The sequence below is a fragment of the Brachyistius frenatus genome, unplaced genomic scaffold, assembly GCF_029030835.1.
Source record: "Brachyistius frenatus isolate BFR_SWC_R1_liver_20210118 unplaced genomic scaffold, ASM2903083v1 Contig_18, whole genome shotgun sequence".
In the NCBI taxonomy this organism is placed as follows: Eukaryota; Metazoa; Chordata; class Actinopteri; family Embiotocidae; genus Brachyistius; species Brachyistius frenatus.
Window position 1 is genome coordinate 2,357,586 of NW_027210617.1, and position 16,530 is coordinate 2,374,115.

The following is a 16,530-nucleotide window of genomic DNA, read 5'->3' on the forward strand; positions in this document are numbered from 1 at the left end:
TATATATATATATATATATATATATATATATATATATATATATATATATTCATAGTTTTAGACAGATGTAGCCTATATATATATGTATATGTATGTGAAAAACTTATATATATTTAGACAGATGTAGCCTGTATGAAGAGACTGGAAAATACAATAGAGTCAGGTGCTCTTTAAAGTCAGGTTAAATCTTCAAAAAGAAGTAGATCGATGCCGTATTGATTTTTGAAATTGTTTGAGAATTGCATTTTAATTTTATTCGGGACTCAGCCTAAATATTGCTTGCATAAAAGGAAAGTCATGTCTTTCTTCGTATTGCATTTTGGTTTAAAATTTGAATATTGTTCACAGTGTTGCGGGAATGGCTTTAAAAATTAAATGCCACATAGCTTTTATAGTTTCACTCTAACATTACAGTGAAAATACAAATTGGATTATAGAATTATAGTATACAATTTTTTTTATCAAATAACACATAAACTGTAGTGGGATTACCTTCTCATTTTGAATGTCACATTAGTTTTTAAATACAGTCATCAATAGGCTTCCATAAAACAGCCTGTCAAGGGCTTTTTGCAGTTTTCAAAATGGTGTGATATATGTTGCTGAACACTTTTTCAAAAATGTAATTAAACTTGCTGAATCTTAAAAACAACTATTATTATTATTATTATTGTTATTATTATTATTATTATTATTATTATTATCGCATACAGTCTTGTCGATAGAGGCCTTCTAGCAGTCCACAGATGCAGTGCAGTAAACGTGTCATACAGATGAAGCGACAGTGGCCCCCTCTGCTGGCTCTGTCAGGGAACTGATTGTCTTTTATTTCACCTAAAACTCATTAATACTATATATATATTATAAATAATCCACTTTACACTTCAGATGAAACTATGCAGTCCTGTCTGTGTAAAGGTCATTATGTTCCGTTTTAAAGTGGCTGAGGTGTTTTGACCCAGGAGTGACCCGGCTGACTTTACAACACTCTACTTTACTACTTTCGGTGTGTTGCGTTCAATAAAAGTCCGCAGGATGTTTTGGGTTTGCAGATAAAGGTGCATGTGCTATTCCCTTCGTGCGTCGAAGTCCACCGTCCATATATCCATCAAAAGAGTTCACGTAACACGCAGCGAAAGAAACCAGCGCCAACACGGTAAAAAAACAACAACAACAACAACAACATTTGCCCTTCCGAGTTGAACACCTGACAACAGCGTTGACCTTTCCCACCTGTGTGCCCACAGCGCCACCCAATGAACGCACACGATTACATTCAGGATGTCTTGAGCAACATTTGGCTCCTACAGTGTGACTGCGAGAGTTTGTACTTGTAATTGAACGCCGTTTAATTGTGGCGCCGCTACTTTCGCGTAAGTAAAAGATCTGAGAACGTGCCTCCCCACTGTCGAAAGGATAATCAAATGTAAGTTGCATAACTGTGACGAGGTAGCCTAATTTTTTTTTTTTTTTAAATTACATGACTTAGTACATATTTAACAGGGTTATTTGTTCATCTGTGACTTCTTACATGTTCAAAATTTTTTTTAAAAAAACCTTCCCGATTCTGGCGACCCCTGGTTTCCAAGTTATTACTTCATAAAATAAAAACACGCGGACGCAGGAAGCGAGGGTTATGTATTTACAACTCCGCAGTGCCTGAAGCGCCGTACCGGCGCGTCACATGACCGACCGCGTTAACGCGACCGCGTCGGTCTGCTGTGGCGGATCGTCCCGCGGCGCCGCTCCTCCGACGCACCGTGCGCATTGTCTCCTGTCATCTCGGCGCACCACCCCGGTCCGGGCAGGGAGCTCCGTTTTCTGTCCGCACTGCAGTCTCACAGAGGTGATCGGTGTCGCACGATGGGCAACAGAGACGACGAGTACGACTTCTTGTTCAAAGGTAAGCGGGGACGGACACCGGTCGTCCCGGTCTTTCACGCTGTTTATGGCGGCTAATTCAGCGCGCTAGCTGCGCTGGTGGTTTAACACCAGCTGGCGGTGGCAGCTAACTGTAGCTAACCGAACTGCTTCTTCTTCTTTTTTTATTTTATTTTTTTTTAAAACTAATCAATCTCACTTTAATATATTACTGTAGGTGTGGCGTTTTTTTTTTTTTTAATATATATTTTTTATTTGTGTCTCGGGGTTTGACGCCTGCTCCGTGGTGAGCCGCATGGGTTTGACAGAAAGTAGGGCGTACGACGAGTTGGTCCTGCGTGCTAGTAGCTCGTAGCAGACGGACAGGGGCTGCTACTTTGGAAATGATTCAACTTTACTGTCATCGGAGGGAAGTTGTCTTCACTTGCAACCAAAACCAACCATTGAAACGGAGAGCCTCGTTCCCGTAGACCGCCTCATTTTAAATCAGATACATTAAATGGGGGGGGAGGGGGAGAGAGAAAACTCAGTCCGCGTGAAAGGAAAGAGGAGCTTTTGTTTTCCTGTCCGGTATCTGCTCCAAATGACCGCAGGGTACTTTCATTGATTGATTTCCGCACCAAACGATGATGGATCTGAACCTGGACCGCTGAGTCGCGCGTCACGTGGTCCTTTCACACCCGGGGAGGTCAGTTTCCTGACGTGTTGCTGCTCCAGCTCATTGTTATTTGTTTGGGCACAAATGGGCATTTTAATTTCATTTTCAAATGTTTGGGCATTTGTTTGTGCACTCCCAGCGCAGCCTGCCCATGAATCTAACCCAAGGTCCAAGGGCGATGTATTCATATTTGATCCTGTCCTCGGTATGAGTCTTAGACTATTTTTGACGTCACGATAGGTGTGATTGTTGTCTTTTCTTGGTTTTAAAGGCTTTATTACAGTAAATCGATGTCATTTTTCTGAAATACCAGACTGTTATAGCTCTTCTACTGTTTGCCTTTTCACGCTTAGTCATTATATCCACGTTGTTTTTGGTTCTCAGTCAAAAAAATCCCTGCAAAGACTGCATCGAGGTATTTGATCAAAAATATCACGATGTATGTGATTTTGTCCAGATTGCCCAGCTTTTATCGAACTTATCCCTTTCATCTTGCAACCAATTGAATTAACACAACACAATACCTTTGTTGTCATTGCACCTAGTTGTACAACGGCATTTGCTGTGCATGTCCTGGAATAAAACACCCACCTGTCCTAGCAGGCAACCAGACAAAAAGCAAATCTAATTTTTTTTTAATAAAATCATAAAAAAATAAAATAAACACGAGATACTTGTATAAAGAGCTATTGCATCAATGAGATGTAGTGTACAGATGTTATCACACAATTCCCCAGTTTTAGTGTTTCAGTTGTGAGTCCTGTGCTGCGTAGTGTTATGGTTGGAGGAGGGGGAGGGGGAGGCAGAGTTTGTAGTGTTCAGTTTAGTGATAGCTCGGATAAAAAAAATAAAAAAACGTTTCTGAGCCAGGAAGTGGGAGTCTTAAAGGCCCTGTAGCTGCTTCCAGATGGGAGCAGAGAAAAGAGATGGTGAAATGGGTGCGTGACGTCCTATAGGAGGCTGCTGGCCCTGTGGAGGCAGCGTGATCTGAAATATTAATAACGTCAAGATGTGTAGTTTTTACCTCTCTCAAGTGGCTGAAGTTTGAATGCAGGGATTGTAATACTCGGGAGATTTACTGTAATGGATACAAATACATGATTTTAATAAATACTGTATTGAATACAGCAGAGAAACACGCTCAGTGTAGCTGTTGGAAACTGATTGGAGGACACTGATGACTCGTTACAACGACACGGGAACAAAGGCCTTGAGAAACTGTTGAGTCAGATTTGCCAGAGCGGAGTACTTGGTACCTTTTTCCTGCCTGACTCCCACCAAGGCAAAGTCTGATAAGGATGTCTGTGTAAGAGATAGAAAGCAGCAAGTCAGCCCTTTTACTTTGACCAACATGGCCATGATTATGGCCTATCAGATTACAGCATTCATGTTTGAAATTCTGCAGATGAAAATCACGTCGAGGGTTATGTCAGTTAATGTGCCCTCCAGATTACGTTTTAAAGAAGAGGAGCCATTCATGCCCTGGTCACCGACGAACTGCAGGAATGCCTTGAAGTCTGCTGTTTCACCCGAGTAGCTGACGTATAACTCTTGAACGTTTGCTTTGCGTTTCGGTTCTAGTCGTGCTAATCGGAGACTCTGGAGTGGGGAAGAGTAACCTGCTGTCCCGTTTCACAAGAAATGAGTTCAACCTGGAGAGCAAGAGCACCATCGGGGTGGAGTTTGCCACCCGCAGCATCCAGGTGGACGGCAAGACGATAAAGGCTCAGATCTGGGACACAGCCGGGCAGGAGCGCTACAGAGCAATCACCTCCGCGTGAGTGTTTTCTCTCTGCGTGAAGTAGATTATTTTTTTCTTCAAATTGTGCTGGAACAAAGAAGGATACGTGTATATATTCATCTGGTTTATGTGGCCGTCAGCTATTATCGGGGGGCAGTCGGGGCTCTCCTCGTCTACGACATCGCCAAGCACCTGACCTATGAGAACGTGGAGCGCTGGCTGAAGGAGCTGAGGGACCACGCTGACAACAACATCGTCATCATGCTGGTCGGAAACAAGAGCGACCTCCGCCACCTGAGGGCCGTGCCCACTGATGAGGCTCGAGCATTCGCAGGTAAATCACACCTAAAGTGCTGCGGTGAGACAAACTCCATTAATCCGGTATAACGGTCTATGTACGCTGTTTAATGTTTTAAAAATATTTTGATTTCTTCGCCATCAGAGAAGAACACACTCTCATTCATTGAGACATCAGCGCTGGACTCCACAAATGTAGAAGAGGCATTCAAGAACATTTTAACAGGTAGGGGAAAAAAATATATATATATATTATGTCATACACTCTGATGACCTTCATTTTAGTCGTTGGTGATGATTATTAAAGAACTACATCGATTGTCATTACTGTAACAGTCATATTTATAGCATAGTTATGCGAGTACTGTTAAAGATGAGTAAGTTTGTTTTATTTCCAGTATTGTACTTTTTACAAACCAAAGTTCCAGTCGTTGTTACAACATGCATACAAACTGTGTAAACGTGCTTCAGTTTGTTGCCTTCCAGCGTTACTCATTTTAATAGCTCTACCTTTATTCATCCTTCTTTTTATTTAGGTAAGACTCATGGATTTTAATTTGAAAAACAAACACAGGAACATGTAAATTGTAGTTGGAGCCCAACAGATACTGGATTTTTAGGGGCGAAGTCGGTATTAGGAAGCAAAAAAAAAAAAAAATCTTCCAACGCGGCATTCAGCCCCTTCCAGTCAGCTTTCATGGAGATAGCGCACTGCAAATATTCTTTTGACCTCCGACCTTATGAATAAAACTCATGTTCAAGTTGTACAGTTAGCTTAATAATTAGGAGTGTTTAAGTTTAAGGGCTGTAAACACGTCAAGAGCTTCACTTCGTTTTGTTTATCTTGAAATTCTCGACAGAAATCTACCGCATCGTGTCACAGAAGCAGATAGCAGACAGATCCGCGCACGACGAGTCTCCGGGCAACAACGTAGTGGATATAAGTGTCCCACCGACCACCGACGGGCAGAAGGGCAACAAACTGCAGTGCTGCCAGAGCCTGTGACCCCGAGTCCCACCTCACCCCCCCCCTCCTCCCCCATCCCCTCCACCGCATTCAGCTCCACATCTCGTCACCTGTGCACTTTTTCCTCCCCGCAGCTCTGCTCACAGCCAACTCCCTCTTCACTCTATTTTTGTTTTCTACCATTCATTCTGTTTTCTATAGTACTTTTGAAGTCACTCGTGCCCTTCTCTTCTGCCATTTAAGAAACATTTCAGAAGCCTTTATGTCGCGTGTTCGGCCGAGTTGTGCGTGGGGGTCCGTGTGAAGGTTCCTGCGACGTGGGGCCGAGGCAGCCTGTGAAGTTGTCCGAACTCTACTGAGAAACGCTGTCGCGTTGGGGCAGGTTGTGAAACACATTTCAATGGCTACCACTAGATGGTGCTGTGTAAATATACTTCAGACAGTTACTACAGCCTGGCGCGGCAGTATTATGCGTTTGACAGTGTGGTTCTTACTTCCTTCTTACATCAGTTATCATGCCAAAAATATCCTCATTATGTATTTATTGACGAATATTTGGCAGAAGTTGTTATTGTTTTACTTTCAGTTTAAGAACTGTATAAATTTACAATAAAATTCTTGACCACAGCAGTTTCAATTTCTCTGTCTAATTTCTCTGGCAGCTGGTGTAACATGTTCTTTTTTTTTTTTTTTTTTTAATCAATACTTTACATGTCATCAGTTTATAAATATGATAGTGTTAAATTAGGTAAAACTGTGTTCCACTTTCATAGCATTAAAATGCTGCTTACATGTTAATGCATCCCAATACAAAAATATTAATCATGTATATACTGTATAATAAATGTATTTATCACTCTGAATAAGGCCTTTTGAATAATAAGTGGTTTTGACTCCACTTTGCAAATGAAAATTCGCAATTACTCCGGTTCGGTACTTACAGTATTTTCATACCGTGGTGTGCTTTATTGCTATTTCTAGTGACGTGAAACTTATCAGCAGTTCTTCCACCTCTGTCTGGTTGGAACGATTTTCTGTAATATCTATAATAACTGCAAAATGTCCTTCGGTCATAAAAAGAAAACAATAGTCTGTTCATTGTTCTGATCAGGGTCTCCTCAGCGATTAAGCTTATTGAGAGGTTCTACTTTTTTTTTTACGCTACAAGCGGCTCGTCTGAGTAGAGTGGTAATTCCAGTGAAGTTGTCAGGCCACCAAAGTTTCACTTCTCTCGCCTAAATCTGTAGCTTATTGATTAGTAGGAAGGCAGATCAAAACAGTATTATTTTTTTTATCACAACTCAAAGACCTATTGGAAAATATTTTTTCACTCCCTGAAGAGCAGAGATTTGACTGTTCACAAAAGCAGCATGCAATATAGGTTGAAGATGTGTTTTTCTAAGTAAGCTGCTTAAATGCCGAATGCAGAGGACGTGACGGGGAGATTCCATGATTCTACACAGATATTGTAGCAAAACTTGATATTAGCATTTTGTTTTTCTTTAGGATTAGTGCACTCACAAAGCTGTGGTCCAAAACAGACTTAAAGTAATGACATCTCATCCTCACTGGACTAAGAGGATGACCTGTAAACAGCCATATCGCACAAATCACAGGATCTATACTCTAATGTCCAGGATAGACTGCGGCTCCCCAAGTGCTTTCTATCACATAGACGACTTCATGCCCAAGTATAACCACACAAATTACCACTGACAAGAGCTTTCAAAATTAATATTCACTCATCATTTATAATTATGTTTTATTTGCTTTGCAAACAATTCCTGGCTGATTGCAGGTATCAGTATTTTGGTGAGAACAACCTTTTTTTTTTTTTTTTTTTTTTCCAAGAGCACACCATAAACATGATCGTATGTAAAAAGTGAAGACTTGCAATTTAAATTACAAATAATACATATTAATATAACCAGCGTCTGAAAAAAGACTCAATTAAAAGATCACAAAAACGTTAGGACACAATATAAGTAGTTCACATGTTCAAATGTGGAAGAAAAAGAAAGCAATGATTTAAAATTGGATTTAAATTGTGGAAGTTTAGTAAATTATTACATCATGATGAAAGTGCCACAACAGAGTGCCTCCTGGGGTAAAGCCTTGCTTATGACAAGCAGTAAACACGGATGATCGGATGACTCGTAAGCTTGTGAGGCAGACGAGCTCCCGGTTGCATCGCAGTGCTGTAGGATATTAAACCTTTGTTCTGGGATCAGTTAAAAACACAAACAAACTGGGGCAGTATGTGGGACAACCCACCAGGAGCTGAATGTATCAGCGTGTGCTGTTGATGTAAACAAGAAGCCGGGGGGAAGTACATAACTTTTAGAACCACTGGTTACTGGTAATCCTACGCTGTGAGACAACACATAGGAGCGGAAAATATCCAACACTGTGGATGCTGGAAATTTTCCTCCCAACGGCCCACAACACAAGTATCCACAAATCATTTCAGGTCACCAAATTTCTGTAGAATGAAAATTAAAAGTGCAGGAGGAAAAAAAAAAAAAAGTAAATAAATTACTGCTCAAGTCTGATTGTCCGAAAGTAAATATGCATTTTAAATAAAAAAAAAAAGGTATTAATAACACAATGGTAGATAAAATCCAGGGCTTTGGCCTCTTTACACCGTGAGTGATGTAATGTACGTATTAACAATAAGTCAACACTGAATATGTCTGCAAATTGGATCCATCTAATGGAAAATTGATGAAAAGCATAAAAAGACCAAAGTCTGATCACCACTGATAAAAATGAAATAAAGTGTCGAGGAGAACCAAATCAAAAAGTCTAACTTTTCATGGAATTACAATAATCAATAAAAACAGATCAATATCAGGTTGGTTTTAAGCTTGCTCTACTTCCAATGCCACCTTATAGCTAAGGTGTTTTCTTTGACTGCACTTCAAAGAATTGCTATTAATTAAAAAAAAAAGAAGCTTCCCACAACAATATGGAGACCCTGACTTGACACCTGCGGTACTCCAAAATGCACATTTAGTGATGCATTATTAAAGCTGATGTGTTTCTTTGAATTAAGTTTTAACAATTAAGTTATTTTCCATAGTAGATGTATTTAAAAAAAAAAACAATTTATCTTCCAAGCTTATCTGCCTGCGGACAGCTGCAATGTGCGCAAGAAGCAATTAACCGTGTCCACATAACCTAAATTAAGTGGAATGAAGAAAGAATCCATGTTTCAAACTGGACCACATCATGACCTGCAAATCTGGACACCAGGCAGACTCTGTAGTTTGTGTTACTCTGGTTGATTAACAGTCACCGCAAATGACTTGTTTATGAGCCACACTAAACTATAGCAAAGATCTCCCTGCTCTACTAACACAGCCGGTCCCGGTCGATGGTCAGAGACATCAAAATGTTGGCGTTTGACATCTACGGCACACCAGCACCAAAACTCCCAGACTGAGAAATACTTATGTCGTGTTTAACTATGACTCGAATGACAATTGCAGGAAGTTTCGGAGTTCCTGGTTGTTGTGATTATGGAGGCATAGGCACGTACAACAAAGTGCAAATAAAAAGCCAAAAATGAAGTACTTCAACAGGCAATAGAAATAATGCTCGCGTACACTGCACCGGCCACCAAACATTACTTGTGGAAATGTTCCTCTGGAAGCCATTTTGATGGCGCTTTCTATCAATCTATATAATTATAAATACGTACTTGTTAAGTGCTGATAATACAAGAACCTCTATGAGGACAGTGGTTATCCCTACTTCAGTAGGAATAGTAAATCTGTTCAGTCTTTAGTGGTTTAAAAAAATTATTTCAGAATACATTAAGTAACATTTTTTTTTTTTAAAAGTCCCCCAAAAACTAATAACAGTGCTGCCTGCATGCATAACTGTGCATGTTGGCTGAGGTCTATTCACGTACTGTGAGGTCCTTCATGTCCACAGTGGTATATTGCACAATCTCTGGCATTTATCTGCTCTCGGATGAGATGTAACAACTGATGGAGGAAAAGCTTTTAAAGAACAGGCGCACATTAAAAGTTCCATCTCGGACATCTGGATTGTGAAACGGCAATCAAAGATCGAAGCTTTTCCTTCACAGATTCATACACGAGATCACACAATGAGCTCAACAACATGTATCTCAGTTATTTTCATCACTGCAGTACACGATGAACAGACCCGCTACACTCTGCAGTCACCTGTGGACCATTGACGGGTCATCGAACCAAGCAGGACGATCGTTATATTTCACGGTCCTCTTAACAAGTGAATTGTCCATCACTTGTTCTGCCATCGCCTCCGGTCGGCGTCTCTGCACATCGCCACGTGCTGTTCCACTCTTCAGTGCCTTTGCATAAACTTGGTCCAACGTGAGGACAGATAGACTCCATTGAAATGTGCTAATTTCTGCACCCCCAGGAGGACAGATTCATAAAATGCAAAGTGGAAAAAAATATGCAGCGCCGGAGCAAAGAAAAAGAAGAAAAGAAAGCAACAACAACAACAACAACAAAAAAGCCCACAAGTGCTTCTTTAATGTCTAGCGGGCGGGCATGATGCATCAAGAATCAGGCCTCATACGTAAAAAAAAAAACCTCCTTTATCATCGACCATGTCTGTTTGGTCTCATACTATACTCTCATTGGCCGACTTTTTCGTCAGTTTGCTCGAGAGCAAGGAATGCTGGGAAGAGTTAGACTCCTTGGCTTCAGGAATGAGCAGACGTACTTTCTGATTCGTTCTTCTCCACTCAGAGTACAGCTGACAGTGGTAGCGGAACGACACCTGTGGAAACAAGGGAGGAGGAAAATGTACAGCAACTCACCGGGTGAGAACTCCATTTTAAAAAATGGCTGCACTGCATGAATGCTGTGTGTGAATTCATCTTTACCAAAGTCCAGAGGACATAGATGGTGAAGAGGGCAATGGTGAGGGCTATGAGGCCCACAGCCTGCAGCCAGCTCCCCAGGTGAAGGTGGTCCTGAGCTCCCTTCAGGCACAGCCAGCCAGAAATGGCTGCCAGAGGCGTGATAAACAGGAAGCACACCATGTCATAGAACAGCGTCCTCTTCTCGTTACGAGGTCCGGGGTCCCGCAGCCACTGTGGAGTGGGAAACAGGAGCCAGAAAAACAGAGAAGAGGGATAGAGAAGTGGAAGAGAGGTTTGGGAGAGGTGGAAGAGAAACCTGAAGTTAATCAAGAAAAGAAAAGACACTGCAAAACAAGCAAGCAAGCAGAGAGAGGTACAAAAACAAAAGAAGCCTTCACGCTTGGGTACATGCAAACTCGTTCAATCAGTCAAGCATGGGGAACGAAAAGGAAGAGATCCCCTCTCTGTGGCTCAATCAATATAGTGGGTTGCACACTAATCAGAAGGTTGGTGGTTCGCTCCTCCCGTCCGCATGCCTAAGTGTCCTCGAGCAAGACGCTGAACCCTAAATCGCTCCCGATGGTGTACCACCGGTGTGTTGTAAGTCGCTTTGGATAAAAGCGTCAGCTAAATGTAATGTAATAAAAGAGAGGAAAGATTGCTGCAGATGAGGCAAAGGGCATTGACCTTTGTTACCTCTGTGAGAGGCCTCGGTCGGCGCTCGATGCTGAACTCTGTGTGGCAGAGCTCACAGTAGCTGGTGTTGGAAGACGACAGCCACCTCTCCAAACAGCTCTTGTGCACCGTACCCAAAGTGCCGGTGCAGTCGCACGGGGACAGGAGACCCTCACTGTTGCCTCCTTCGTGGCAAATACGGCAGATGGGACCATCACTGAGACAAAATTTAAAAAAAAAAATGTATTTACTTATTTTGTGAAAGAGCATATCACAGGTGATACGGTATACAGGATCCAAAATCATGTGATCACAAGCTCCACAGATATCAGTGGATTTACAAATGATATAACTCAGTGTATGATAATAAACATGCATAAAATATGAATTGAAATCAGAGGTGTAACTCACAGAAAACTGTTTTTACAGTAACACGTTCCAGAAATTCAACATGTATATTAAATTAAACTGGGACAGTCAGGTAGGGCTTTATGACTATTGTGTTTTTATTCAATTACACATGTGTAGACATGTACAGTGATACACTGTATGTACGAGTGCCAGTGTTACCTTTGGGCGCTCATGGGTTTGAGCACAGAGGAGAGCAACCGTCCATCCATGGCGGTGACCTGGGTGACATAGAGTGCCTGGCACCCGTCACCACCCGCCTCCTCCACGTTCTTCCACAAGCCTGTGCTGCTGGCACAGTCACACAGGGAGCCGGGCAGGTGGCAACACCCGCCCGTCGTCATGGTTACCGTGTCCAGACTCCGGCCGTGCAGGTGGAGTTGAGGGTGTTAAGGTTTGAAGCCGAGGGATGACTTGAGGGAGCACCAAGAGCAAACGCTTCCCGTTTCCCCCCCACAAGTGAACAATGTTTCTGCAGAGAAACAGACACGCTGAGAAATTAATCACATTTCTCAAACAATATCCGCGGTGGAATGACAGGAAGTACTTTTCCTCAAGCGCTGAACTTCTGTGACATTTTCTACTTCACTGTATTTCATGCATTTACTTTTTCATTGCATTCGTTTTGCTGCTTTAGTTACCAGTTAGTTCACACATTCAGATCAATACAAAATATGATCTACCATAACATACGTAATACAACTTAAATATCATAAATATAGCTCAAGCTAGCCAGCAGTATGTAAATATGATGAAATTAGCAATTTTACTAGATACCACATTAAAAGGATACCGATTCATCCATGGGGCTGCAACTAATGGTTATTTTCATTATCAATCAATCCATTGATTATTTTTGTATCTATAATAATTAAGCTCTAAATATTAATACAATTTATTATTGAAGTTCACTGTTTCCGTGCGCTGATAAAATAATAATAAACTGTAAAATATCCCGCCTCGATCACATATCTTGGTCCCACGTGTCAAAAGTGTTTGATAACCACATTTGAGGGATCATTGGGGCCGTTCGCATTTGGCTTCTTCAATCCGGACATCTGGCCGCCTGACCGTGAGCGTGATCAGAAGTGGCCGGCTTTAGGGAGAGTTGTTTCCGCCTCGCATCAACGTGCGTCCTGGGTAGCCAAATGGAAACACACTCAGGAACAGAAATGCAGGTCTCCGAATGCGGCCTGAACAGATCACAGCTCAACGCTTCCCGAGTGCGTTTCCACCTGTGCTTTTGCTGGCCACTTGTGGTCCGATCACCGTCAGGTCGCATATGTCCGGATTGATGTCGCCAAATGGAAACAGGGTCATTGTGTAAATGCAGTATACATACAAAGAATATCAGATGATTTATCAATATAGGATTTTTTTTTTTGACTGCCTAACATCACTATAGACATGGACCCCAAAGTTCCAGCATCGGTCGGGCTCTAATTGCAACACACACACACACACAACACAGTATCAAGAGACGGATCCAAATTTTAAAACAAGACCAGACATTATCAGTCATATGTCTCAGCGTGGGATTGTCATAAAGTTACTTATATGTCTGCACTGTGATTCATGTATAATTAATTGTCTGCCTTGTGTGAAAGTAACCAAAGTTAACTGCAGTCGAGAGACATTTTGACATTTACAAGAAATCTATCCATTTGGAGGTTTGGCCAGTTTGCTCAAAGCAGCTGTTCATCCATTATAAAGACAAATGTGATGTCAGTGACAATGAGTGTGATGTGCAGCAGACTGAAAAACAGCTGTCTGCCCTCAGATAACCCCTCACTGAAGATAAGAGACGTACGGCTCGATGCGCTCCAGCCTGTAACATCCGTCTTCCTGTCTGAAACTTATTATTCTGTACAGTAAGAGATCAATTATAAAATTATATTCCAGAGAGATTCATTTATATTTTAATAATAATAATTAAACAGTTAACATGTCCTACATCACTGGACCTTTTGCACTACACCCAACCTCATCAGCACCATTTGGACTAGGCACAATTACACCATTGTTTAGGCGTTTATATGCATATTCTCATTCATTTCTATGCTGTAAATATTTCTATTTATGTTTTATATGTCTATTGATGTCTGTCTGTTTTGGCTTTTTGGACGCTCAGAGCGAAGCTACAACCGGAGTCAAATTCCTTGTGTGTGTTAACATGCCTGGCCAATAAAGTGATTCTTATTCTGATTATTGGTAATGACATGAAAAACACATTTCCAAGAACTAGTCCGTCTGATATGTGTGTAAATAACATTGCTATTAACATGATGTCTTAACATAGCTTTGCACCCGAACCTGCACAATCCTGTTTACTCATCACAGGGGATTTTTTTCTTATACAGGACTAATTAATTCAACAATTTACCCTCTACAATCATTTTAAAACAGCATTATGAGTTTCTGGAGATCTGGTGATGAAGGACGTAAGGTTCTGTTTTTAGCACCGCATAAGAGAAAAGATGATTCAACTTCAGGGAAACATCTGACTATTGTAACAAAGGTTATATAATGATGAATGGTTATTCCTACCTCATTATATTCTAGTGATATGCTCATACATTCAGGTTTGGTGAATTACCAGAGCCAGATGATGGCCAGCTTTGTCAGCCTGGGTATCCAGGATTGTAAATATGGAGTTAAGCCTCAAGGCCCGATCTTGGATTTTGTGATACAGCTTCCCAGGTCAGATGAGCAGTCATCCCATTCAAATCAATGGACAACTGTTACTGCCTGGTGTTGTTATTCATGCATGCCGACACAGCACGGGGGCACGATTAAGAGGCACAATCCTTGACCCAGATAAACAAAGCGGTAGCCCCCCCCCCCCCCCCCAATTAAAGACAACAGCACATCTCCTCAGTTATTGTTTTCTGAGCCTTGTCAGCATGTAAACACTGGGATAAAAACATGTATCGTGCACATCTGGCCAGATGAGAAACATAAGGACGTGTAGCTTTAAGGCCAAACTCTGTACTTGCACGTGAATTTATGGGAATGAACGGTCGGCGGTGTTAAATAAATCTATTATACCATGAAAACTTACTCGGCTGACAAACACGGTCCTTTCTACCGTGACTTGAAGAAGCGGAAGTTGCCGCAGCGTGCAGATGTTTGAACTTTGACACCGACTAATGCCTGGAGCAGAGTCGTGTCACGTCAGCTCAGTGACGCTGAACAAACATTATGATCGGCACAAACGAGCGGCGTAGTGCCGTGTTGCGATAAGGCACGAACTAATTCCCGTTTTATTATCAAGAAAGCATTTGCTTTCTGGTTTTAAAATCCAGGAAATAAACGCGGTCAGTTTGCGCCCCCGTCACAGCTGGGCCAGCTGTCAGTAGCTGCGGTGAACCGCCACAGCTAGCCTGTTGAAAAAGATATATATATATATATGTATATATATATATATAAATAATATATAAACTACCATGTACTCACCCCCGTGTCGTGTTCTTACTGATGTTTCAACAGCCTCGCATTTCTTTCTCTCGTCATGTTCAGCTGGTGAATTGAAAGCACGAGACAAAGTGCAGCGCTGCTAGCTCACGAGCTAACAAGGCGCCCGTCCGCTAACCAGCAAACTCTCAGCTGATAAACCAGCAGCGGGCCGAGCTGCCGCTTTCTCTGGCCCCTCTAAACGCACTCCCCCTCCCCAGAGGCTCATCAGCTGTCTGCCTCGACGGTGAAGTCAAGAGAAGAAAATACACACACACATACACACACACACACACACACACACACACACACACACACACACACACACACACACACACAGTCCGGGACGAGTTAAACAGCAGCCTGCTGAAGGGAGGGGCGCGCGACCAGACACGTGACGCGACCACAGGACGTAAACAAAGACCAGACCACGTGATTTCTATCAGCCCTTTAAATTTCTCTGTCGCCGTGAGGTTGTTGAAATACACACTCAACCCTTCTGGTGTATGTACAATTGTACATACGGATACAATACAAGTGATGGCATAAAGAAATGTCGGATGCAGCATGTTTGATGTTATTATTATTAATACCCAACGTGTCTCCAAGTAAGCACAAAAGGCACAACCTCGGGTCCTCGGCAAACACACCCGACGAGTGTGAAGCCGGTGGGATGAACGCTTGTCGAGATATAACGCGAAGTACGGACGGACAGATTTCTGCAATTGCACAGAGACAACAGCTAAACAGTGGATTTCACTGCCTGTGGATATCATAGAAATCAATACTTGTACTGATCAGTCAGCTTTGGCTTGTTGATCAAACATTTTAATATTTGAATTTGAGCTGCCCTTTCTGTTGCCGTCCTGCAATCTGTTTCGTCTGTTCTTCGTAGATCTGTTTTGTCTTGTTTTGCATGCACTGAATCATATTCGTATGGATGTATATGGTATTTATGAAGCATGCATTTATTCCCAACTCAAGTACAATTTTGAGGTACTTTGTAGTTTACGTGAGTATTTCCATCTTCACTGTAGCATTTGATGCTATTTTATACTGCCACTGTACGACATTTGAGAAAGAAATATTGTACTTTCTACTACGTATTTGACAGCTTTAGTTACTTTTTGGAAAATTGCACAATAGATAAAGAGCTTTAAAATACAGCACATTGTTAAAGATTAAAACAATGGATTCCAGTCTTTTTGACTTTGGTAATTTTACAGAAAACAGTCAGGGTCACATTTCAGATGCAAATCGATAAACTTCTCACATGGTTTAATTTCAATAAATGTTTAAATGATCCAATATCTCACCAAAAATCAAAGATTAGAGAAAACAGTCCAAAAACTGAAAACAGATTTGTGAATCAGAACTTTGATTTTTCTTCCTTCCTCTCCCAGTAATCATCTGAGGTCCCCTCAGATTTATCTGCTGTCCCCAATAATGTCATATATAAAATGATATCAGTCGGAGGGACCAAACCAGTACTCTTACTTTAATACTTCGACTACATTTTTCCACTAATACTCAAGAACTTTTACTTCAGTACGATTTTTCCTTCAGGATTTTTACTTGAAATG

The 16,530-nt window shown here is 41.6% G+C and overlaps 2 protein-coding genes across 2 annotated transcripts; one reads left to right on the forward strand and one right to left on the reverse strand.

The window, feature by feature from the left end:
- Positions 1 to 1,750: 1,750 nt before the first annotated feature.
- Positions 1,751 to 6,174, forward strand: LOC138618833 (ras-related protein Rab-11B). The gene is made up of 5 exons (XM_069694838.1): positions 1,751 to 1,903; positions 4,121 to 4,316; positions 4,421 to 4,614; positions 4,723 to 4,803; positions 5,438 to 6,174. Exons 1-5 carry the CDS (start codon positions 1,864 to 1,866, stop codon positions 5,581 to 5,583), a joined length of 657 nt encoding a protein of 218 aa, XP_069550939.1. The 5' UTR covers positions 1,751 to 1,863; the 3' UTR covers positions 5,584 to 6,174.
- Positions 6,175 to 8,651: 2,477 nt separating this feature from the next.
- marchf2 (membrane-associated ring finger (C3HC4) 2) lies at positions 8,652 to 15,260 on the reverse strand. Its single transcript, XM_069694836.1, has 5 exons — positions 14,951 to 15,260; positions 11,657 to 11,966; positions 11,108 to 11,303; positions 10,433 to 10,642; positions 8,652 to 10,326 (listed from the first exon to the last, which is right to left on the reverse strand). The coding sequence occupies exons 2-5, from the start codon at positions 11,836 to 11,838 to the stop codon at positions 10,168 to 10,170; spliced, it is 747 nt and encodes a 248-aa protein (XP_069550937.1). The 5' UTR covers positions 11,839 to 11,966; positions 14,951 to 15,260; the 3' UTR covers positions 8,652 to 10,167.
- Positions 15,261 to 16,530: the final 1,270 nt, after the last annotated feature.